This window comes from Vanellus vanellus (genome assembly GCF_965231255.1).
Source record: "Vanellus vanellus genome assembly, chromosome: 5".
Lineage (NCBI taxonomy): Eukaryota > Metazoa > Chordata > Aves > Charadriiformes > Charadriidae > Vanellus > Vanellus vanellus.
In genome coordinates, this window is record NC_138910.1 from 33343404 (window position 1) to 33370094 (window position 26691).

The window sequence follows — 26691 nt, forward strand, 5'->3', positions numbered from 1 at the left end:
GACCTAATGATCTTCCATTATTCCTCTCCTATATTCTTCTAGAGCTGATGTTTTAGTAACTTTTCTTATATTTTTATAAAGATTCCAGTTTCATGTTTTCTAGTTAGTCTTTTAAGACCCTGATTTAGCAAGTTATTGGAATCCATGTCTATTTCACACATTGTGGGACTAAGAAACTCCAATGATGCTCTAAGACTTGATGAATTAAGACCTAAGTGAAATCCCACACTATGTGTTCTTTGCATCATTTTTTAGTGTAGTCATCAGTACAACTGTCTGTAATGTATTTCTTTGAGGACCTCAGTGCAATTGAAGTAGAATGATGATGGTATTAAATATTACTATTACGATTATTACATGGGAGAGGAGGAAAATTGGTATTTGACCAGTGGAAGAGGACAGAGATAAATTGAAAAGATCTCTTACATTTTCTGCCTAAAATTATTTCTCATGCCTAAAAAGAATGAATAGATATGATAAGAATTTGAGGGTCAATTAAAATACACAATGAAAGTATATCACAGGTAGGAAATTACTGTTCAGAGGTTTTATGGTAGAAGGAGAACATTGTATTTATCATACTGTTATTAAGCATGTAGCTAGGATTAAATCTTATTGCAGCCCACCACAGATGAAACTGAGAAGCTGTTAAATAATGTAAAAGGCTTCAGGCAAAGGCACCTATTATACACGAAACATAATTTGTATCTTAACAGAAGGTAAAAGGCATATATGTAAAAAACTATTATCGAAATCACAGCTCTCATTGGTAACCCCAAGAAGTCATGGATTGCATTCATTTGGAGGGCTGCATACATTAGTTAACCCAGAAAACATCCTTCTGGTTCCTGGTGTTGCTGCCAACTAAATGCTAAGATGTATTTTGTAATCCACCATTTGTTTCCTCAAACCTTGCCCTTTGGGCACTGATGTGAGTTTGAGTAGGCTCTAGAAATGTCCAGACGTCCCTGCCCTGGGCACTCGAGGGCCATGTTTGCAGGTTGGCTTTGGCTCAGCGCTGTGCTAGTGGAACCACGGGGCTTCCAGGCTGAACCCAAGTCTTGACTGGCTGCAACCACAGAGTTGACCAAGTGGGTGCTTGACTTTCAGGACCTCTCTTCATGGAGGAACACTGAATTACACACTCCTGCTACAGCCACAACTGCCACCCTGGCAAGCGCTGGGCACAGCCGGGCTGTGCTCTCTTTTCGCCCTTGAATTATGCTGTAAGTGTAGTGCGAGTTACCAGGGAATGTATGGTAGGTCCACTGTTTGAGAAGGTCTGTATGAACCGTGATTTGAGAGACAGATGGCAGGAAATTGGGTTTGATCCTTTTGTTGAAACTGCTGTGCATGAAATGATGTGTTCCAGAAATTGATCTTGCAGCTTAAACTGTGGGCAGCTGCCAGCAGCCTCGTTAACAGCGTCAGTTGCACGGATTGTTTTTGAACTGCTTGTTGTCACTGTTGGTAAAAGGACAGTGGGGCAGATGGACCCCTGAGCTGAGCCAGTGCTGCTGTTCTTATGTGGAGTTCTTTTCTGTTTGTTTGGGGGTTTTCTCCTTTGGAATTGGGACAGATTTACGACATGGGTTTGTTTTTTGTTTTCTTTTCCTCCTGAAGAGTAAAGCCAAATTAGAATTTATCTGTACTTTAACATCATCTACCTTGTACTGATAGAGTTAAAATAAAAGGGATATTCTTCCATTTTAGAATGCAAGAAAAAACTCTGAAGAGAAAAAGAACAGGAATCAGCCAAGGAATTATATTCAATATAGATCCTAAAAACCTGTGCGTTACCTTGCTCAGAGTTCAGGATGCATAGATTCTACACTAGTGACCAGACTGGGTCTGGGAGGAAGGGTGTGTGCTTGGATGAGGCAGAGGGGGAGAAATAGTACAAGGGTTTTTCGGGAAGATCTCTTCAATGCAGTGTGGCATTGTGGCATGCAGTGTGGAAAGTGTGGCATGAAAACCCCGCTTTTAAAATCACAAGTGTACATTGTAATGTATGGCTTGCATTGGTACAAAGGTTCAAAAAAAAAGACAGTACCTCTTTAAACACTTCACTTTCAGAATCGTAATGTCATCCCACAGGGCTCAGTCTCCTACTTTGAATTCAGGGACACAGCTAGCCTGAACTTGAAGGCTTGATTTTTTTAAATTTTTTTTTTTTTTTACTGGTTGGATGGCTGTACTACCTGAAGCAGCCTGAGCGTGGAAGAGATGAGGGCAACAGGAGAATCGCTCTGCAGAACAAATTAGCTTTTTGGTTGTAATATTTTCCTGCTCACATAGACATGGTGTGGCAGGGAAAAAAAAATGGTTTCTGAAATACAGAAGCATAACCCAGAGGTTTTTATGATATACCCTGTACTTTTTCTTGTTGCTGTGGTGTACATTGGTGCCTTATTTGCAAAAGATATTTTGGAAGTCTTTTTTTGCTTATACAGGGAGAAGATCCAGTTCATCCGGACAGAGGGAACACCTGGGTTGGTGCGTTTATCCAGCGATGCAGACCTTGTCATGTTACTCAGGTAGGCACTGCTGCTTTCGATGCACATATGGAATCTGCTGTGGCAGCTGCTGAGGAGCCTTTCAGTGAGTAGTGTGTGCTGATTTACTGACCTAGTAATTTCCCTTTCAGTACTTGGACTTGCATCTGGGAGAGCTACAACTCAAGGGTCAGATTTTTTATTTTCATCGTGTTCAGTTTCCAGATGGTAGTTGGAGGTCACATTTTTTCGTAGGAGTGATGGAGTGGGATACTCTGTCTGAGGAAAGGCGACTTCAAGATCACTGTGCTCGTGACTTATATGCGTTTGCCCAGACCACCTTTGTTTGTCCTTTTGCATCCAGCTCTGAGGTTTGGAGAGGTGGTACAGTTTAGATCTATTTGCAAGAGTGTGCCTTCTACTGCTTCAAGAATACATCTCTTTAGTTCTGTGGTTTGGAAAGTCTGGATTTGTGAACGTTCATACATAGATATGTTTTTATTACTTAATGTCTTGCTGCCTCTTCACTGTGCTGTCAGGCATTGTCCCATTTAATAAAGGAAATACTGTTACAGAGTTCAAGAAATGGGAAGCTGCTTCTTTAATATTTTTCAGTTAAGCACTTAACTCAAAACATCAGGCAGATTTTTTGCTAGAATTAAACCATCGTATCTTCGTATTGTATTCTCATCTGTTGTAAAAGTGCATCAAGAAATTCACGAGTACATTTAAAATTGAATCTAGTGAAATAGGATTGGCATTAGTAGTAGTATTTTGAGGTCAGGTTGCATAATGATAATCCTTTCTGGTCCCTAAGTCTTTGAATTAATTACAGCTACAAAAAAAATAATATCTCATTTTAAAGCCATGCAGAAGCTTTTTAAAAATGCGAATATTGTTCCTTAATAAACCTTTAATGATTTTTGTTTTGATGTAGAATGGATGGAGATGGCACAAGTTTTACTCAGAAAAGTCTGGCTTCAGCTATTTGTTTTTAAATAAAGATTGCGTGAATGCTTTTATCGTTGCTCTTTGACTGGGTTTTGTTCCCTCTAGTGTTTTGTTAACAGTGAAGGCTGCAAATAATTCTTATAATGGAAATAAAGCAAATTCAAAATTTTGATTGCAATCTTTCTTTTGCAGAAAAGCGACAATCAGTATAACTAATTTTTAAGGTAAAAGTAGTAACCTCCCAAGAATAACTTTACATTATTCAGATTTTATTTCCTTAACCTACTTTTTTCAGGAAAAAAACCCAACCTACTGAAAAGTGTTGCTTGAGGATTTTCTTCCCATTTTATTAGTAATCTAATATTACCGTTGCCCTGAGGACATATTATTGATAAAATGTTATCTATGCATCCATCAGTTTCTTAAAATGTTGGATGTTAAACCTCAAGACTGGACTGAGTAATTGTGAGCTTGTGCTTAAATACTGGTGTAAACTCAAAGGTGGGCTAAGTTAAAATAGTGAGGTACTGAGATGATAAAATTTCTTTTCTTACCATTATTTAGTCTTGGTGGATTTTTACTTTTAACAGCATCTTCCAGCAGGTTGTCATCATGACCCTTCTTTATGAAACCCTAAGAAAACTGCACTCTAATTGTGATGACTCAGTCTTCCTGGGGCTCCGGACACCTGGGTTCTGTGTCTGGCTTGGCTGGTTGGATGACCTTGGGGAAGACTGTACCCATTTCGATGCCTCTGTTTCTTCAGCTGGGGGAAAAAGATTTAATTGCCCTGTAGAGATGTAGTAAATAACTGGGTGGAATTACTGTTTCTGATATTTTTATTGCTTGGGAACACTGTATGTTTTTTCACATGCTTCAGTAAATATAAAGTTGCAGCTAACTTAAAAGAAACAAACCAACCCCTCTGTGTTTAGGGACTGAAGGAGATACAGTGCATCACATTTTAAAAAATATTCTAAGCATGGCATTATATCATGCTTCAGCTGCTAAGAAGAAAATACTTTTCAGTTTCTTCTTCCAAACATGTTGTTTGTTATGCAACACAAATAATCATCTTAACTCTTCATTTAATCCAAGATTGAAGTAGTGGTTTATATTTTATCACATTTTCAGCATCAAAATGTAATTTGGAGGAAAAGAATGCGTGGTCATGAATTTAAAAAGAACTGCCAGGAAATAGCCATTCCAAAAAAATCTCATGCAAAAAATTTTTCTAGCTATTTGTTCAGTGAAAAAACTTAGTAAGAAAAATCTTTTATTTGAACATCGCTTTCATTGGTTGAGCTTTATAGTAAACGATTGGCTTGTGATTCTTTCTGTAGCTCAACTTTTTAAAATAAATTTTATATATGATCTCAACAGTTTATTCCTATCTGCATAGTGTTAAACATCCAACATAGGCTTTGATATCAGGTCCATTCTGATATTAGATATTCTATCTCTTTTTGGATTTGCTTGTGTCAATTTTGGGAAAAGACTGAAATTTTAATACAGATACTCTACATACAGAGATGCAGTGATTAGGCTGCAAAATGTTTATTGTTTTTTCTCTTAAAAGTTGTGTAGCGATAATAGATGAAGCACGAAATAACTCAACCTGAACAGACTAGATGTGATACCCGGTTCAGCAACAGTATTAGTATAAAAGATAAAATAAGGAAGTAACTTGTTGTGCCAACAAGCTTACTATGCAATACACTCAACAAGTTCAGATGTGATTCTTAATCCTGGAGGCTTAGAACGTTTGTCTCTGTTCCTGGTCTTTGTGCAGTATTGCAGATCTTTCTCCAGGAAAGTGTGACTAAGGTTATTGACCCTCCTGTCATGAGAAGAGAAGTTTAAAAAAGAAAAAAAAAAAAAAAATCACATACCCACCCCACCCCCCCCAAACCCAAGCAAACAAATTTTAAAGGTGATTAATTATATTTTAACCTTGAAAACAAATACCACACTATGTACAGCAATGTCCCACAAAAGTAGTAATTACTGTTTTCCAGGTCTAGACTTTCAAGGTCTGATTAAGGGAATGGCAATAAAATATTTTGTAGCAGTCTTAAGTGTGCACAGTGGAAAGAAAGCAGGCTAGTAACTAGAGATTTGTTCCTAGAAAGTGAAAAACGTCATTCACTCAAATAAACATGTTATTTCTTATTTGCTCCTTTTTACCAGCTTGTTTGAGGAGGAGATAATGTCATATGTGCCGCCACATGCCTTACTTCATCCAAGTTATTGCCAGTCCCCAAGAGGCTCACCAGTGTCTTCGCCTCAGAACTCTCCAGGTAAGTTGCTCGGGACTATACGAGACCATGTCTCATACTTGGGTAAGGACCAGTTCCAGATCAGTAAATTCAGTAGCACACTCCTGTTCCTTCCCTGAGGTCAGAGACAAAAACAATAGAAAAATGGTTTGACTATATTTTTTTTTGTTTGCTTTCCAAATTGAAATTCATGCCAACCTAAAGCCAAGAACCTGCTATTTGGAAGGTATAACCTATTCACCTCTGTGATCCCCAACTTTTCGATGGTGAAGTTGCATAAATTGAAGCACCTTCTGAGTGGTCAGTGAGCTTGTCGCTGCAGTACTTCCATTATGATGGTATCTGTGAGATACTGCAGTAGAGCCAGGCACATAATTTAGTTGATACTATGCTGCGTGTAATGACTTTCCACCTTTCTGAAGATCCAAGTTCTGTTGCTCCAGCAACAACAAAGATCTAGTCCTATTTTTGAGCAAAGTCAACAAGTATGATTGCATTTGACTGTCAAACTTGAACCTTTGCCTTGGGCTCACAAGACGTTTTGCCGGTAGATTAGTGTATTACAACTTCAGAGGTTGTGATTTTGTTCTGACTTGTAAAACATGCAAACTTGTTTTTCACTGACGTGAAACAACTAAGTGACTGCTCATGCCAGGATCCTGATGCCTAAAGAATTAAAAATATGAGATGTAATAACTGTACATTAAAATGCCAGTGTTAATGGGTCTGTGGGGCAATGAGTGGCAATTTTATGTAAAGCCAGATTGTTGTCCCTTAACATGAGTGCAAAAGATAGCTTATTGCAGCTGTCTGGAAATACACATGCCAGAATGGAATGAAATTGATCACCTGTTAACTAAGTTGCAGATCAGAACTAAATTATTTCAAATATGACAAGTTCCACTTGACCTCTGAAGGCTAAGTACAGCAATTTGAAGTTTATAGATGTCACTATTCTTAGTTTTCTCAAGAAAGATAATAAGTGAAATCAAATCACTGCAGTAAATTAGAAGCGGCTTAAGGGGTTTTCTACAAATTTGTTAACAAAAGTATAGATAAATGGAGAACATTTGGGATGTAAGCAACTCTAGGTAGTTCCAGACAACAAGAAAACTTTATCAGAAAAAGTACTGTGATTTTTATGAGCATTTCCCAGTCCACAATCATAAAAAGCTTTGCCATTCATAAACATGTAGCTTGTCCTGCTGCTGGATGTAGGACCTCTGTAGGACCTATTTGAAGAAACTATCTGAAGACCTTTATGATCTTATGGCATTCTGCAAAGCAGCAAAATGTAATACTCACAAGTATTTATATTTTCAATACGTATATGGTTTAGATCTAACTGTTTCCTTTTGTTGAAAAGAAAAAGAAGAATGAGATCTGCATGTTTGCGCTTTATTTCCAATTGCAAACTTGGCAGTCTTTTGTGAGTAAAAACAGTTTTGGCTTTCAGAGTTGTAATTTCTTCATTACTACTACATGCACCAAAGCGTGCTGAGCAGCGCTTCACTCGAACAAAGTAATTCTAAAATGCTTTCAATCTTTAACATGTGACATTCTCATCTATTCCTCAAAGAAGCAGCAAACAGTAAAGAACGAACAGTGATAGTTTTAGTCCTGTTCTCCTTAAAATGTAATCTCTATTCTATTTCCTAGAAAAATATAGAGAGACCATTGAATCTCCCTGTCAGTCTGCGAGTATGCATGTTTGTGTTGGTGTACAAATGACTTTTTTGATGAGAAATTGTAAATAGCCCATCATTTCTATGAAGGCTCTGTGGGTTTTTTGTCAGCTAAACTGGCTGTGCTGCACTGCACGAGGTTGCGTGTTAAGGATCCATTGTTCAGATCAGTCACAAGCAGTTGTACTTTCTCTTTTGGGAAAGAAGAATAGTCATGAAGCTACTTTTTATATCTGCTTCAGAATATAACCTCTTTGAAAATCAAATATGATTATCACATCACTGGCATTTTTTAGCTCTTCCATTAACATCTTTTGTTCCCAAGGCGGAAGTAATCACTATAATTGCCCAGGAATTTCTTGGCATGTGCATCTGATTTGCAGTGGGGACTTGTCATGTGCTGACAGAATAATATACTGCTGATTTCTGAACCGTGAATTAATGTGTTACCAGATTTGCATTCTGCGGTATCTCTCAGCAAAAACTTCCTTCGGGGCTTAAGATTAAAGTATGCTTTTATTGCGTTTTTTGGTGACTATGTTTTTGTACCTACTTTGACCCACAGTGAAATAAGCAAAGTAGGGGGAAAAGGCCGATAACTAAAAGGCTGTTTATGGTTTCAAGTTTCTGTAAGTTTTCTAGAGAACTTAGCTGAGCATACCTTTAGAAGCCCTTGGTGCTCTCAGTAAAAGACGATAACCACAACAGATTAATCAGTGACCATGATTTATTTTTCCAGAGGGGTCCTGCATGTTCCCATTGGAGCTCTGAGAACTCCCTGACACTTTCTATTCCTCCCACGCATCACTCTAAGCCTAGAACAAGTGGCAAGTGTCTTTCTGGTCAGACAGGTCTTTCAAAGACCTGTAAATGGCATTCAGCGTTAATACTGATCTCGCTTGTTCTCTCTCTGATCTCTGCAGAGAGATCGACTCTGCAGCTTCTTCCAGCAGCCACTTCCGCAGGATGCGCTCGTCGCCTTTGCCGTCAGACCCATATGCTTTGTGGCTAAGCAAGCTGCTCTCTTTTCCTCTGGTCTCTGCCCACAGGCCAAACGGATACACGTTCTCTCATAACCTGAAACACTGCGTTCTCATGCCTTCGCCCATAGTAGCAATAAATGTTTCTGTATTGGCTTAGTTTCTTACAGGGAGCCAAAAGAAAACTCGCATGAGGAACTGATTGTCACTTAAAAGACAGAAGTCTACATATATGTGCTTCTAAACTGTTCATTTGTATTTCCAGTGCATTATGGGCCTGTTAGATGACCACCAGTTGCAGATAAGTAGTTGGCAACCTATGTATACTGTAGGGCATGAGAAATTTTAATCGTCCTCTGAGTTTTTTGTGGGTAATGTCTACACAGGCATGCAGGGGAGGAATTTAATGTTCTAAAAACTAGGGGTGAGAAGAGGAACGTAAAAGGGCCAGGATGAACTGCCTCCTTGGCACACTGTCTTGCAGTCAAATCAATTGAAGTAATTTGTCCAGGGAGGCAGCGGAAGTTCTAATGGTTGTAATATTCAGAATAGATCAGACGAAATACCTAATTTGTATATACTAGACTTGTGCGTGCAGGTGGGGGGGTATGCCATTTTTTTGGTATACAGATCTCATCTCTCCCTGCTTCTAAGAAACTGAGCCTCAAAAACAGTTTTTCAAAAATAAATTCACTAAGATGACCATCATGTATGTTCCTACAGTGACATGTGAAAAGTTCCACAAACTTAAATTTAGTAGTCTTTCCATTCTTCCAATATTTTTCTTCCTTTAACTTCCCCAAGGAAAAACTTCTACTAGTGAATTTCCAAAAGTCTTCCTTCTTCAGCTTGATGTATTCAACAGGGGCACAGCAGAGCACAGTCTGTATATGCTTCATTTCTGAGTTCCTGTTTTTCCTGATAATATTAAAACCAGAACAGAGCAGAACACTTATTGCATGAGCTATTTTAACGGTTATACGCAAAGTGTGCTTGACAAACAAAAGTTAAGTCTTTCCAGTTGATTTTGCTGTTTTTTTAATCCATCTTTTGCATTGACCTGGGTTTGCTCTTTTAAGACTTACTTTAGAAAGACGATACTATTGAAAATGAGCAACCAAAAAGTCTTGGAAGCAGAGCAGATTTGAAAATATGTAGCTTTTACTCTTTATAAAGGTGACTAAACCAAACACATACTGTGCCTTTTGCTATTAAGGAGTCTTTTCAGTAGAGGGTGGGACATTAATCATTTCATATCACTGTGGCTCATTCTTTGCTTTTTGCTTCCTGCAGGTACTCAGCGTGCCAATGCCCGAGCTCCAGCTCCTTACAAAAGAGATTTTGAAGCAAAACTGAGGAACTTTTACAGGAAGCTGGAGACTAAAGGATATGGACAAGGCCCAGGGAAACTGAAGTACGTTGAAGAATCTCATGAAACTGGATTTGTTTCTCAGGCAGCTTGCCTTTGCATTGCATGTCTACGAGCTTCTTCCCACTAGAAGGAATGCAGATGTTATGGTTACCCTTGCACTTCTGGAAATACAAAGCCTGTCATAAAAGACTTAGTGCCAGCATGTGATTCACAGCAGAGGATACAGCAAGTTCTGAGCACTTCTTTTCTGTGTTTCTTCCAACTATATTTTCCTACAAACAGTATTACCAATACAGCGCCAAAAAGCACTTTGAGAAGAGGCAGGCAGAACAAGAGGCATCTGAATTCTTCCACTATAGCAATTGCTATGATATAAACAGTTACATTTTCTCATGTCTTTTTCCGCTGAAAAAAACCAGATAGGCTTATCTTTTTATGTCATTGTCTGTGTTGGTATCACAGTCCTCTGTAGTAAAGAGGACTCATAAAATTAAATGTTATTAAATTGTAAGAATAGCCTTAAAAACTGCTCATATTTTTACTTCAGCACTCTTGAATGCTAGAGTGCTTGGAGTGTGGTCTTCCCTCCTTCATTTATGTGATAATCGTGTGATTACATACTGTTATGTTAAGGATCATCATCATAAGATACTTTCATAATTTTGTAAATTACCAAGTCTTGTGCCAGCTGTCAAACTACCATAGTTTGATACTCCCATAGTAGCCATGAGGCACTAGAACTTTTTAAAACCATTTCTTGTTAGAATAGGGGGGTAGGTTTTTTGTTATTTTCATTTCCCCCAGTCAGTCCCTTCTCTCATTTTGCAGGAATTTGTGCAGAGCTCAGATTTAATTTATGTGAGCTTGTTAAAAGTTTTCCACAGCTGAAATGGGCTTAAAATGGTATTGTTTACACAGTCTTAAGAGGCAGAGGTTGGGCATTGTCTGCCTATAATGTAATGAAATCATAAACACTTAAAGCTTAATCTGTGAAAGTTTTGTCATGAATGCTTAGGCAAATAGCTGCTAGAAGAGGATGGCATTTGCTACATATAAGATCCATTACATTTCTTGCACCTTTTCATCCTGACCTATTTGCCATCACACTGGATTTTTAAGCAGAACAACAGCTTGATTTTTTTCAATAGAAGTTTTCTCTGGGTTCCTTTCCCAGGCCTACACGACCTGTTCCCTGTTTTCAAACCAGGACCCCAGTACGACTTGCGTACTGCCTGGGTCCTCTTGTGGCCCAGGTACCTTGCCGGTTCCTGGCCTCTCTGCTTCTGTGTCCTCTGCAGGATCGCACAGCGCGATCACTGACTGATCTCTGCACAAGCAGTAAGGCCAGCGAGGGCTTTGCAGGAGGCTGTGTGAAGGGGTAAGCTGCCTCTCTGTGGGCAGCAGCAGCTCCCAGCTTCAGTCTGACTGACTGATGAAATGCACACATAAGACACTATTTGAATAGAAAGCAAGCTAGGTTTCAGGAAACTAATTAAACATAGGTTTTTTGGCAGAAGATAAAAAGTTTAAGTAAGGAGGATTCTTTCACCTCTTATTTTAGATCTTTATGACACTTCCTCACTTTCACAATTTTCTTTTAGAAGGTACATTATGTTTTCACATGCGATGCTCCAGTCTGGTTTTCGACAAACAATTGCCATTCCTTCTAGACTTTTTGTCCCATCACACTTACACTGGGGATAGAGTAGGGATATGTGATTCCGCAGTTACCATTCAGTGACTTTCCCATGGTTTTATCTTTTTGCTTGTTAAGAGATTGATTTTTACATAAAAGGTTAGATTCTTGCTTACAGGAAGACTGATTTAGAGGCCCAGCTTTACAAAAGGATTTTAAACTTGGTGAAAATGCCTACTTCAGGACCTTTCCCACTGAAGCCTTTAATTTAAGGAAGAACCAGGGCAGAAGAAACAAGACTACACTTATTTGTGTGAGAGACATTTTATTGAAATCTAAAGTAGATCCTTGAGGGAGATAGGCTAACAGACAGAAGCTGCTTGTTCTGGATCAAATTATCCAGCAGAAATGTGTATCTCTATGAAGTCACACCTGCAGTGTAAATAGATGTTTCCAACTGTGGTTCATGTTCACAAATTGCTGTTTCAAAATTATTTTGCTCCTCAGATTAATCATCAGGAGAGATCACTTGCTAGAAGATGCCTTTAACCAGATCATGGGCTACTCAAGAAAAGACCTGCAGAGAAATAAACTCTATGTCACGTTTGTTGGGGAAGAAGGGTGAGTAGAACGGGGAAGTAACCTCAAAACTCAGTGTGTCTTGCAGCTGCTGTTTCACCAAACTTCTTGTGGTCTAGAGTGAAAAGAGGAAGGATTACAGTCGGGAAATGTCACATACATAAGCCTAGAACATACAGCTGTTCAAGATGACTTTTTAGGCATTGTGAAATGTAATGTATCCTGCCTTTGCAGAAGTAATGCATGTGTTTATGTGAATTTTCACAATAGTTGGTGTGTGTTTCAGAATGTTGCTGGGAAAGCAAAGAAAAAGCAAACAACTTTCTCGTGTTATTCATATTTCTTTTCTGTCAGTGCTGACATTTGTATCGCCACTGCTTGTTAAAAGACAGCTGCCATTTTTTGGAGGGAGAGTGCTTCAAGAGTAGGCTACAGGCTAAATCCTTAATTCAACTGCTGTCTGAGGCAATGGGAACTGAAAGCCCTCAGTGCTACAGGAGGTGCTCACTGCCACTCCAGGCCAGGGCCTGCATCACAAATAAAAGCAACGAGGCTGTTGCTAGTTGTCAAATAAACACAAATATTCCTGACATTTCAAAGTCGCTTCAGAGAGTGCTCAGTCTGTGTCTAATGAACGTCTAATGCATTACAGGTTGCGAGAGGTGCATCGCAAAGCAAGATGTGGTTAGATTTTCTTTGCAAGTGAAACTGGAACAATGTACTACTTGCCTCTTTCGTCTCTTGACCCCTTTGTCAGATCTTAAAGCCTACAAATATTTCTATTGATATTATTTCATGAATGTATTTGTAAATACATTCAAAATTTTATTCCTTGATATTTAGGAAACTGCAGCACACAGCTCTGGGAATGGTGTAGTGTGCATTATTGCCATGCGATGTGTGAGTCTAAAATAGCAAAGTTGTAACAGAAACGTCTCATGCAAGATTAGATAAAATTAATCTGTCTTTGAAAACCCCTAAATCCTGTTGTTTGTTTAAAGTTCACCCTGACGTGCTTAGTGTTAATAAGGACTCACTGAAGTCTTAAAGTAAAAAATGTTGACAGCTGAGAGCCAAGTGTGGACTTGTTCATATAAATAATATCACCATGCTGTCTGAGGAAAAACTCAGAACTGGAATGACAAGGCTGGTGCGGGATGAGATTACACTATATTGACAGAGCTGGGTGGGGATGCAGGAACGAGGTCTGTCTTACACAGCCCTACCAGCGTTTACTTTCACAGCTACAACCTCGACTCAGATTTAAAAATGAAAGGGAAAATTTGAAAATCATATGTGAGATAGAGATTGATCCAGATAGACTGTCTCCTTTCATCAGACGTCAGGCTTTTGCATTTCATCACTCAGTACGGCAAGACGAAGAGTGACCTGGAAATGAGGGTGACACATCCTGTTCCCATTATATCCAGCTTTACACAAGACTCTCTTCTTAATGGAAAAGAATGAGTTAATTAATAGCAAAGTCAAATTAAAATGACATCAATTCTCTATTTACAAATGTGTGTTTTGAATGAAGAAAGGATGTGTGCAAACAGTATTGTTTCATCAGAGATGGTGCAAGGATGTGTATCACGTCAAACTATTTATTTGGCAAGGTGTAGAAAGACAGGTCAGGGTGGAGGCAAGGAGGACGATGAGGAGGAGCAGTACTGAAAGTTAATTGTTTCCTATTTGCTCCTTCTTTTCCTTTTTCTAAAGTTTTTAGGTGGGAGTTTGCTCTTGCATTTTGTTTCCTCTTGGTAAAGAGGTGTAAGTCTTAAAGTCATGGGTAATGAAATCCTCACAAATGAAAAGATTTTAGTAACTATTGATTTATTAGTGTACAAATTAGTAAGTGGAACAGCTCAGGCATAGTTATTGCATATGATTTTTATCATAAGTCTCATAATGTTTGGTGTCTTCCTTGAACCTTCAATTTCTAGTTATGCAATTGTGATGCTAGTTTAATGTTTTTACATTCATAGTTCATGTGGTGATAAATGAAGGAAATTTTGATACCAAGAATATGGTTCTTTAAAGTTATTTGCCCTAAACTCTATTAACTATTAGCAGAAGCTGCTTTGCATTTAAGAGTGGTAAATCTGAAATATTAATGGTGCTTCCTAGGAGACGTGAGTCATGTTGCCAACAACATATTACTCTACTGAATACCCAAATGCCCCACAGTTGCAGCTGTTGTGTGGTTGCATACCTCTTGTATGAAGTTTTCTCACCCTTGTGCCAAGCCTTTAATTGTGGGATAAATCTGACTGGTAGCGCAGGACTCTCGTGATTGATTTATTTAACATGACTCACAGTAACTCTGCGTACAAAAAGATCTGTAGGAAATGGCTGGTAGTCAAGCACACAGTTTGTATTCGATCTTAAGATTTCATAGTGAGTCTGATTATCCCAGAAGTTTTCAAGAGTCTTCCAGATGACCCTTTACTTGATCCTGTTGTTTGTGCCAAGATTAAGATCCAACAGTTGTCCATGATACCAAACCATTTTTTTTTTGTTTTGTTTTGTTTTTTTTTCTGCAATTTCAGGATGGAATCTGCCCTTCTTGCCAGGGTAAAGATCTGTTTCAGTACTTCACTTCTGAAGCTTCAACAGAAGTGAAGTGTTTCCAAGTGACCGAAGGGAAAATGTTTTTTATTCAGCAGATAAAAGAGGCTTTGTCCTCAACTTGATAATGGTACCTAGCCTTTGCTTTCATGACAACTTCATCCTCAAAAACATATCTCATCTAAGTTTGTCTTCTGTAAAAGGTCACGACCCAAAACATTAGTAGCAGAAGTCCTATGTGGAAGCCGACCTTTTCTGTGATACTTCTGTCTGTGCATTGTCTTAATACTAAACCAAGACCTTCTTAAAAGTCAAGTATGAAATCTTCAATCTATTGAAGATAGATCTTTATAACTCTGTTAGGATTCTAATAATCTCTTTTCCCCACAGGAAAATCTCTAGTTTTCTGGTTTCCAACTCTACCAGAGCATTAACTTCATACTTAACTCATTTCACTGGTGACCCGCAGGGTAATGTCAAAATTCAGTCTCAGTGCTTTGTCAGCAATGAGTTTGTTAATGATTCAGGAAGAAGGGGTTATTTAGATTCCTTGTTCATTAGTACTGGAATCTTGAAATAGCAAAAAAAAAAAAAAAACCACACACAAAAAAAAAACAACCAAAGGAAATGCACTCTCCAAAAGACATTTAAATGCACTCAAGTTTGGAAGACAGACAAGAAAATTTAGACCAACAAAGATAAATCACTGAAGTAATCTCAGATTATATTGCAGAAACAAACCAGAAATATTATCCTTCAAATTGTCCTATTGTTGCAAATCTGGAAAGACAAAATATGACCATTTTTCATTTTCATTCTTAATTTGTCAGATGCAGATAGGTCTAATGTTGGCTCTTTTCATGTTTCCTTCTCCCCCCCCTTCCCTCCCGCCCCCAATTATTTGGTAATATTCCTGTGGCAAAGGGGCCATTACAGCTGGAGCCAAAATTTTTGATGAGAGCAGCCCGCATAGAGCACTTCATTACAGTCCTCCAAGCCATTCCATTTCAGAATAGCCCCATGAGGACTTCACATACCTTGGCATTAAGCAATCTGCAGGATAAGGGTTCTGGTTAAAATCTTATGAAATTTTAATTAAAATATAGCGTAAGTAATGTAGATTCACAAAAAGCGTTTCTTTGCACACAATGAACGCTTATGGTAATGTCAAGTTTCTCTTTAAAGGTTGGACTACAGTGGACCTTCAAGAGAGTTTTTTTTCCTGGTGTCTAGAGAGCTCTTCAATCCATATTATGGTTTGTTTGAATATTCAGCCAACGATACCTATACAGTACAAATAAGTCCCATGTCTGCTTTTGTAGACAATCACCATGAGTGGTAAGAATTCTTTTTCTTTTTGTTTTTCAGATATCTTTTCTGTTGTTCCCACTGCTCATATATGCTCAGACATATTACACAGAATCTGATCTTTTTAACCAGCAGCAAAATAATTGCATTTCTTTAAACTTTCCTGATTTGTTTTCTTTTGTGGTTTTAAATGTTCTTATTTCTCACAAGGTCAGCAAAACTGTGATTTGGAACGTGTTCCATGGGATTCTCTCACAGCACAACTCTCTGCATTTCTTGTACATTAGCAGTCATTTCATGAAAGCAGTATTAGCTTCTTGTGCGTTAAAAAAAATAAAAATTAAATACTGGCTTTTTGTCAACTAAGGAGATGAGGGAGATTTCAAACAAGTGATACTGTATGTAATTTGTTTGAGTCTTCCTAAAGAGTACAGAGGTCTCCTCAGTGGAAAAAAAAAAAACAGCATACGTACTGGAAGGAAATCTATGGAGGTATCTTAATTGGGAGCGGTGGGAAGACTGCGGATTACATAGCTCAAGCAAAGTCTGTACATACGCACATACTTTTAAAATAGTTATCAAGGATTTTTGCTTAATCCCATTTTCACAATTATAAACCAGTTTAAACCACCCTCAGTTGATTTAAGCCAAGGCATCGCCATAAGTCTGTAAAGCTGTGCTGTGAATATTAACAGAGAATTCTGTTGTGTAGGTAGTTAGATTATGGTAATAATGGAATGACAACTGTTCATCTGTGTAGGACAGATATGTACTGAGTTTTTATTTATTGGAAGCCAGTTATGAAGAATTAATATCAGAAAGGAATCTCATTACTAGTTTTAAAAACTAACAGAAAATTAAATGTTTGGCTGCATCCAGTGTAGTTGAAGCAGCCTACCTGTTGAACTCCATTACTGCAATAATAGATGGCATATGCTGTATTGGAAAAGCAGAATGGTCTGGCAAAAAAGGGAGGAAAAAAACCCTCCATGCTGTGCAGCTTCTGCCAACGTTCTGTATTCACCCCTGGCTTTTGCAGCGCTGGACCAGAGACCTTGGGGGTGAGGGAGGCGTGACCCCCCTCTCTTTCTGGGACTGCTGGTGCCAGTGACAGCACTGGTCTTGTACAGCCTCAGGGGGAATTCAGAAGATGCAGCTGTGACACAGTTATGCGTGGAAGGAGAGGGCTGTGCGTGTCACATCCTTATCTTGCAAACCCTCTGTACAGGCAGGTATAATAAAAGGCCTAATCTTTCCAAGAAAAATGCTGCTGAGGATGGATAAACAGAATGTTTAGGAAACATTATTTTCTTTGAAAAAGAACACTAGACTTAAATGTAGTTCCAGAGACGTGGAGGATTTATTCTCATGGGAATATTTGCAAAGACCCTACTATTTCAAAGTTGCTGCCATCTGCTCTCAAATCTAGCAAACTCCCTCCCCCTTCCCCAACCCTCCTTACCCACCTGACACAATGAAGAGAATAATGAAAGAAAGAGAGGGGAAAGGAGGAGATCATTTAGATCCCATTGAGATAGGACTGGAGAGCACTGTGGTACATAAAAATGCTTCAAGCCACGGTTCGTGAAAATATATATATATATCTCCATAACCACTAGTCAGAAGAGGCAGCAGAAAAGACAGACAGCAAGAACTGTCAGGCTGGGAAAGGGTAGAAGAACCTTTGGCCTCCCAGTAACATGAAAACAGGTTAATCCTATATGGGCTGTGTGAAGAAAACAGACAGTGGCTACCATTCTGGAAGATACGCTTTTATAAAGAGGGTAGCCTGGCAGGGGTGATTGGGTTAATACGGATTTGAGATTTTTGAGAAGTTGCAACTTAGGTATCTGAGGGGTTTTCCACACCCTGCAGACTTGCATTTTTTTTTCTGTGCCTTACTGAGAATGTAAAAGAAACACAAGAAAAAAACCAACCAAACAACAAAACCCTAAAATACCACAATTTAGACATAGCTATCTGATTTTAAAATGCTGTTTGGAAATCTATGTAAGTTTTGATGACAGAGCAGTGTACAAACCACAAAGTTTCAGTATAATGATTGTAACTCTTTCTCTTCCAGGTTCAGGTTTAGTGGTCGAATTCTTGGTCTTGCTCTGATACATCAGTATTTGCTAGATGCCTTTTTTACACGACCCTTTTATAAAGCCCTCCTCCGAATGTGAGTAGAATTGTTCTGTCTCCTTTCTTGTTTGGTTCCTTCCCCATGGGTGATGGCATTTTATGTATGGACAAATTACGATGGTTTATTGTCAAACAAGACAGGCCATTATTTGTAACTTAATCATTTCATTTCAGTCCGGTTTACTTGTTTCCTCTTATGGTTATTAGCCCGTTACCTAGAAACTCAGAATGTTGTTTCTGTCAGTATCGAAACCTCATGTTTTGTTTTAGACACGTTATCAGCTTTCCTCTACGAAATCTTGCGTTTGAAGTTGTACAATGAAATGCTGTGGTTTTATTCCAGATATTAATAGAGTTCTTATTCATTTGGCTTGTAACGACTCACAGGATAGGATATGAATCACTTCGTAACTCAGACTGCAAAACCCATTCTTGATAGACTGATTGTTGGCAATCTCCATTTTGAGGAGCTTTACTTTGATATACTTTAGACTTTGTTTTCAGAACTACTACTACTGTTCTTGCTGAAACAGTGAGAGCTGCACTTGCTTAGCATGTCTGGAACTTAAGACCTAATGAACTTCAGGTGCTTCACTTTTTGTCCCCCATTTGAAGGCTGTTTTTGAGAAGTCTGGAAGGATATTTTTTGTATAAAACATCATACATTCTAGTAGTGTGGAGCAACGCATCCTTTCCTATGGCACATATACTTCAAAAGTACCTAAATGCTAACAGAGTCATTTTAATAAGAATGAGGACTTGTCCCAGATGAACTTTAATGCCAGTATTGTGTGACTGCCAAATTAAATTCATTGTTTAACTTGGTGGTTCTCTAAACAGTAAAATTAAAAATTATGGCGTCACCACCTTTATACACAGCCTAATTCATTCAACTTCTCCATCTAAGCCCTGGACTTTCACTTCCCTCAGAACTGATGAGCCATCCAGACTACCTCTGCAGATAGGACATTGTGCCCAATTCATCAACTTTGATGTAGGGGCTGTTACTGCAGGACATCACTTAAACTACACTTGAGCATCCAACTAAAATACAGATCTTTCTTCTGACTTTATACAGACCCAAGAATAGAATCAGGCAGAGAACTCTGCAGCTGAACAGCACCTTACTTAATAAACAACCCCAGTGTCCTATTTCACAGAACAGGATTTAAGGAGTTAAGAAGAATGGCAGAAATTGCCACCATGGTATTAAATATTATAAACAGCTGACATGTTCAAAGCTTGGAGTAATAACTGTTAAAGACAGCAAGGGGCAGCTGGCTTACGGGTTGGATTTGTAAAAAGAAGGATCAGATGAGGGGAAATACAGGAAAAAGTAAAAGGATATTTCTGTGGTAAGCGGAGTGTCTGAACAGACTTCTCTGCACAAAGAAGAGATGAGAGAGGTGGCAGTGTAGTTGCATAAGCAAAAAGGATAAGAGTTGCTTCTTAAACCAACTTACTATTTCTCTTATGGTTTGAAGTTTTTTTCTTTTCAATCTATGTATTTTCATAATTCCAAAATACTCTTCACAGGAAACATGGGACAGACTCACCATAAGCTGGAGTTTTGTATATTAACAAAACTATTTTGTGTTACGCAGTAGCTGCTGTTACTAGGCAAATAAAGAGAAATTTGAAGTTGTGTATTCTTGGCTCCTGTTCTCAGTCTGTTTTTTCAGGACTGTCCTATCTGAGCTTAGTTACTGAGCACGTGCTACTACCATCATCTGTATTTGTGTGTTTTCTTCTTTTTTATGCTAGACTCTGTGACCTGAGTGACCTGGAATATCTTGATGAGGAGTTTCACCAGAGTTTACAGTGGATGAAAGACAATGATATACATGATATCCTAGATCTCACATTTACTGTAAACGAAGAAGTTTTTGGGCAGGTGTGCAAGATTCTTAATTTAATTTCCTTTGTGTATTCTACTGCTAGATAAACATTTATTTGGACAGAAGAATGATTGTCCTTCTATGCTGATTTTAACTTGTTTTTATAAAATTCTGGTTGGTGAAAACAATGTTAAAATCTAAGGAGGAACTATTATTTGTAACTGGTCAAACGTGTTTCTGGTTAAGGAGATTTTCTGCAGACTATCTGAAACATCAACATTTTGGATTGTTCTACTGGAGGTAGTTTACCTGAATTTAATTACAGCAGAGTTAGTGTTCAAAGGTATTACAACACCTTTGTTACAGTCTTATTTAGAAGACTTCACTACTTTAATCACTGCAAGGATTGTTTCTTCTCAGCTTATTCTTCATCCTAAATATGAAGATTCTTCAGACTAAATGGGATTTTAAATATGATTTTATCCCAAAAAAGATTTGTTACGTTTTCTTGTTTCACATATTCCAGTTTGCTAAACTTGGCTAGTGCTTTTGAGGAATTCCTTCAACTTAAAAGTTTAAATTATTATAATCCTTTCTTTTGTCTTTATAATACTGTGTTGTCACTTGGTCATTTTTTTCACAAGATCACAGAACGGGAATTAAAGCCAGGAGGTGCCAACATCCCAGTCACTGAAAAGAATAAGAAAGAATACATAGAAAGAATGGTGAAATGGAGAATTGAGAGGGGAGTTGTACAACAAACAGAAAGTCTAGTTCGTGGCTTCTATGAGGTAAAAAATCTCCAAAATGAAATTTACTTTCTTCCTTTTTCCTCCCCAAATATTTTTCTCCTCATACACATTTCCCAAATACAGAGTCCCAAAAAGGAGATGAATATATAGTCCCAAAAAGGAGATGAATATATAATCAGAAGTGCCTTTACAGGTATCGGGGGTGGGGTGTATCATTATGACTCATTGACTTAAACACTACAGTTATATATCTTCTTTAAACTGGAAAATACCGTTGATAACTATTTGTATGATTAGCAGTGAATGGTTGCTAAATTGACCCATCTGTTTGTTTATTGGGCCTTTGAGGTTTTTTTGTGTGCATGCTGTACTCAGTGTAACACAGTAGACTAAGTGTATTTTAAGGTATTTCTCTCTTACCTGTTTTAACATGGACAATTAAATTGAATGTATTGAACTTAATTTGTCCTGAAATAATTTGATATTATTTTCTAATAAAACTCTCAATCACTGTGATCCTCTAATGAAACTGAGTGGAACTGCAGTGTAAGAAAAAGTATATTTATTTGTCTTTAATAAGAAAAAAACCTTAATTCTTTCCATTCATGAGAGAAATGTTACCTGATAAATGTCTTAGTAGCAGATAAGCCCTTTATGGGGAGGCAAAAATCAATACATGAAGAAACGTTGCTATGCATTTTATTTCCTTTCACAGGTGGTTGATGCGAGACTTGTGTCTGTGTTTGATGCCAGAGAACTGGAACTGGTTATAGCTGGAACAGCAGAAATTGACTTGAGCGATTGGAGAAATAATACAGAGTATAGAGGAGGTAACCTTAATTTTGAATTGTTCACTGACAGTGTTGGGGGGCCTGGAATTAACCAGTTTCTGAGACGCTAAAGAACCATCCCATGAGATACATCTTTAGTATCTTCTGAATTTCTGTGGTTAAATTTGCATTAGGAGGAGGTAATTTGTCCATTTTAATTTGCTTCATTGCTTCCCCGTGCAGCTCTTCCCTTACTATTTTTGTCTGGGCAGCATAACAGAGCTGTCTTCTCCACAGAAGGTACTGTGCTCACCTGCACACTAGTAGAGTACCACCCAGACACTGGAGACAAAGGGAAATGGTAACCGTTCTTAGTAGGATCTACCTCTTCTCCACTCTCAAAGGGGACAGGCAATTAGAAGTAATGCCAGTGACTGCAGGCTGGCAGTTAAGCTAATTTAAGAACAATGGAAGATTTGGGAACTACTTTGAGAGAGATGGTTGCAGCATCCTTTGCAGCATCACTTGTAGCTTTACATATATAAAAAGCACAGCGTTGGAATATTTCAAGAATTGGCATTCCTGTTAGTGGTTGATTAATGGGAGAAACGCTTGCAGAAGAGATTTCACTCCTAGTAAATGTATTCTCTGCCTTTAAGACTTTTTAATCGTTTCAGGAGTGGTTTTCTCTCTGTTCCTGTCTTTTGCTGCAATTGGATAAGAAATACAGCATCATCGTGGCTAGGGCTGAACTAGGAAAAACTTACTAACTATTCTCTGAATCATGTTTGTAGCACTTAAAGGTATAAAGGCTCTTCTTGTTTTAACAGGGTATCATGACAATCACATTGTAATTCGGTGGTTCTGGGCTGCTGTGGAAAGATTCAACAATGAACAACGACTAAGACTTTTACAGGTAAGAAATAAGCTGATTTGCGTAGAAATAGTCTGCAATGTTAAAATTAGAGGCTAAACTATTTCCATCCAGTCTTATGGCATCAAAAAACTATGGTGATGCGGCCTAATGGGAATAACCTTGCAATCCTCAGAGACGTACTGTAATAATTCTAAGTGACTGAAGCTCACAGCTATTTTTATAGTTTTCTAAGTTAAAAATACATTTAAGATAAAGTATCTGATGTTAATAATCTTTTACTGTTTTTCGATTAAATGTACATGAAGACTAGTAAAGATAGAAAAGGAAAACTGTGTAATTGGTTAGACCGTTAGGTAGAAATTTTAATAATATTTGTACAGCTTAGGAAGGAGAAAGCTTACATGAAAGTTAAAGTGCCTCAAATTAGAAAATAATGATGAAAACCTGAAAATCAGTCCTATTCCATTTTCACTAAGTCAGCCTGCAGAATCCAGTTGTCCTGCTGATGACGGACAAAACCCTCTGAACAGAGGGTTTACTATTGAGTTAATTTTTTTAAATTCAGGTCACGTCCATCATACCTGTAAAGAAACAGACAAACCCTCACCCCAAACCATACCATGTTCTTGATCTATTATGAAATCCACTGTTTTTAACAAATCAGAATTTGCACCTGATCATTGAGTTACCTATATGAGTGTGACAAAAGATTTTCTTTTTTTTTATGTAAGTACTTTAAAAAGGTCTGTAAAAAGCAGTGTGGGACATCTCATTTGATGGAGAGACAGAGATGTCTGCGTTTATGTTCCTATCACATCTGCTAGTCAAAAGTTTTTATCATATCCAGATCATTAAAAGTTAAGTAGCCTCTGATCTGTCAAAACCCACGTTTGATCGGTTCACGACAGATTATCTAAATAAATCAGCATTTCAGCAAGTGTCAGTGGGTATTCTACCTAACCTTCAGAATTTAGTCCTTTGCTTATAGTATTTAACATTAGACTGTTTATAAAGATATTGAAATCCACATAGCCAAAAGGGTATAATACGGAGCCATTATCATACGTTGTTACTTTGTTACTAGTTCCTCTTAATACAGAATAAAGACAGTAATGAAAAAACTTACTTAGGTCTAAGTTTAAGTAACGTGATATTAATAGTGTTTTATTCTAAAGCGTGTCTGTGGTATAATTACTCTTTCAAAGAGAAACCTTTGAAGGAGATTAATCTGATGAGTTGTCTCTTCTAGAGCCCTATCAGGAAATGGTCTGTTTTCCCTTAGCCTCCATTTAAAGTAGCATTTATTACTTGTGCCTCACAAATTTCCTTGTTTTGCAAATGCTTTTACATAAGCATTTGGACTTCCGTGGGTATGCTGATATAAATGAATTTCTAACCTGCACCATCTGTGTATCCGATATCTGTGATGTTTTGTTTGCACTGGCAGTTTGTTACGGGCACGTCCAGCATACCTTACGAGGGATTTGCCTCTCTACGGGGGAGCAATGGTCCAAGAAGGTTCTGCGTAGAGAAGTGGGGGAAGATCACAGCTCTTCCAAGGTACAACTGTGTGTATTAATGCTAGAGATACTTTACAATGTCGGTTTCTGGGTCAACAGATAAGCTGTTTGAGAAACATAAACAAGTTTGAACTGAACGTGCAAATATACTACGCTTTACATGAAAATTTCCTTCCCCAGTGTCTGGTGCATCTATTTTTCTTTGAACTCAATTTTGTTCTCATAAGATGGACAAAACAGCGTAGCTGTGGCTGACGTCCATGTTGTAATGCTTTTTTCATGGAAGATTATATTAGAATGATAATTTGATTAGAATTTTATTTTGTTATATTTGATTAACTGTGCAAGTATTTACTACCTGAACATGTAGTTCATCGCTTAGAAACAAAAATTGATATGAATTAAAATCAAATAGCACTTGTGACTGTGTCTTAGTGAAAGCTAATATCAGACTTTTGGCATTAGACACACAGAGCCTTTACTGTATAGTTTAGTGATGTAATTTCTATGCTGTGTCTGATGTCAAGAGTTAACAAGTATGGAGGAAGCAAGTTATGAACTGCAGAAGAGGTGTATTTTGAGGAAGGGGTTATTTGAGTTAGGAGGCAGCACAGGGACAAGAAAGAGTTGTTTTCAAAAGTCCGTGGTAATGATACCAGGACTAGACTAATAATATGTGAGTGATGCAAGAAACATCTCACATGGGCACTTAATTGACAAAAGAATGACAGGTTCTGTTTTTTTCTATATTGTGATCAGGCTGATGCGTTTCTGGAAGATTTCCTTTCATCCATTTCTATAATTCTGTAGCCTGTAGAATGGGTTAACAGTGGTTAGACGTACAGATTAGTGTGCGGAGTGTGGGTGAACTTTACTTAATCAGATCTCAGGGTTTAGTATGCTGCTTATAGCCTATGTTGGTAGTTTTGGGCTGGGCTGATCCATGGAGGACATTCAACCCTAATCCTAGCCCATTCCTCTTAAACAAGATTCCTGAGGAATAACTTGCATTCAGAGTCTCTTTTTAGAAACAAGGCCTCTGTCAGACACACAGAGAGTTTCTCTGACCAACAACTCTTAGGTTTTTCCTCCAGCATAAAGTCAGAGGCAGAGACGTCTTTTGGGTTGGCTCCTGCCTGCAGGCAGCCATTTGAACCCCACTGAGACGCAGAAGTGGCACTGTGAAATCCACAGGCACAGCAGGTAGCCTTCAAACAAAGCCATCTTGCCAGTTTACAGTACAAATGAGAGCCAGGCAACTGAGGATTAAAGATAAGCAAATATTGGAAATTTCTATTTCAAATCAAATACTCTAATATCTTTTAGGGGCCTAGTAATACCTTGTAGCCCTGTAAGTCTACTTTATAGTTTGATTATGATTCACCTATGGGCTAGCTTTGATTCTGTTTAGAAATAAAAAGCTTTTATTTTTAAAAAATAACTTCTGTCTTCAAAAGGTAAGGTTTTCTTGTGAGTTTAAGTAAGAAAAGAGATTGTGGGAGTTTTTCCGTTATATTCTCTAATACTGGAATTCCTGGTGCTAACAAGCACAGCTTGTAGCACGGAAAAGGTCAGGACGTGCCAGAACAGGATGCTCAGAATTGCCTCTGAAAAGGTTACCCAGAGCCCTGGTTGTAATAAACTGCAGAATAAAACTGCTTCCTGTAGCGCAACATGGGCAAATGTGTTGAGAATCTTTGCTACCGTAACGTGTTCAGCAAGTGTAGGGAGATGCCAACTCTTCACATTTAACAGAATGTATCATGCCTTTGAAATTTCATTTATGATCCCCGTGGTTAGGAAACATGTGATTTCTGTCTCTGTGGATAGCTTTTAACATACAAGTGTGAGATATAAAATATACTAACACAACACCACACTTGTTAAAACAAAAACAACTGTGTATGACAAACTTCTACAGTTGTCATGAGCTGGCCATTCTTGGCATTCCTACATGGAACCTTGATCTCATAAGAAAATAAATGATCTTCCATGTTTATGCTTAAATGGGCTAAGCCCTAAGCAGAAAGCAGTATTTGCATTTTTACATATCTAGTTCCTGCGTGCAGTGTAGCTTCAGCTTGCGTCTCGCCAGCTTCAAAGACTTACTGTGCAAACACCAAGTAGTACTGGCTTGACGGTAAGACATTGTTAACAACGACCCCGAGTAGCAAACTTTCAGGAGGTTTCCAGACAAGCCCTGCGTGTGTAAACACATTACTGGATCTGCTGAGAATGCCGCCCTAGGACTCTGTGTCTCTTACTGATTCTCAGATAACTAAAGCATTTCTGTTAAGGCCCCGTCACTCGCTCGTAGCAGTGTTATACTGTGCAAATTGCCCTTTTGATTTCAGCGGGAGTGCTTGTGAAATTTGATAATACTTGGTATGAGGGTGGCAAAAGCTAGGACTCAGCAAGTCAGTGGACTTTATGTTTCTTCCTCTGTTTCTAAAAAAACTACTGCACTGCTGAAAACACATAAGAATACTCTTCCCCATCTCTTCTTGATTTTGAGACACAGAAGGCAACTAATATAGTTACTTAGGTATGTGATTGCGGTCGAAGCAGCTGTGAATATAAACACAAAAACATTGACTAGATTTTTACCCAGTTCCCACTGTTCTGACTGCTGTGTAATCAGTTATGCTGAATCAAAATAGTGAGATTTTTGCGAGGCTTATGTCCGGTGGCCTACCTTCCATCACCGTCTTTTAGACTAGTAAGTCAGTAGCAAGGCCCTGAACAGATTTATTATTACAGGTTTAGCTGAACTATTGCTATCCCTGATGCCACTTCTGTTTTCTTCTCTTGCACTGTATTGTGCATTACACTAAATCAGCAGAGGGACTGTTACTCTTTCCATTCACTTACATGTTGAGAAATTGGTTCCAGGTTCATTGCTGTACATTATATATATATGTATGTGATTATTAACA

General features: G+C 38.2%; 1 protein-coding gene across 1 annotated transcript in view; it reads left to right on the top strand.

Annotated features, from left to right (window-relative positions):
• HECW2 (HECT, C2 and WW domain containing E3 ubiquitin protein ligase 2) overlaps positions 1 to 26691 on the top strand; it is a gene marked incomplete at its 5' end in the record, with an annotated part of 115891 nt that overhangs the window by 84001 nt on the left and 5199 nt on the right. Inside the window, 11 exons of the mRNA XM_082483738.1 lie at positions 2454 to 2537; positions 5637 to 5746; positions 9684 to 9804; positions 11906 to 12019; positions 15731 to 15883; positions 17937 to 18035; positions 19763 to 19892; positions 20481 to 20627; positions 21304 to 21418; positions 22189 to 22274; positions 23683 to 23795. Of these exons, the coding sequence (XP_082339864.1) occupies positions 2454 to 2537; positions 5637 to 5746; positions 9684 to 9804; positions 11906 to 12019; positions 15731 to 15883; positions 17937 to 18035; positions 19763 to 19892; positions 20481 to 20627; positions 21304 to 21418; positions 22189 to 22274; positions 23683 to 23795 (1272 nt within the window). The remainder of the gene's footprint in view (positions 1 to 2453; positions 2538 to 5636; positions 5747 to 9683; positions 9805 to 11905; positions 12020 to 15730; positions 15884 to 17936; positions 18036 to 19762; positions 19893 to 20480; positions 20628 to 21303; positions 21419 to 22188; positions 22275 to 23682; positions 23796 to 26691) is intronic.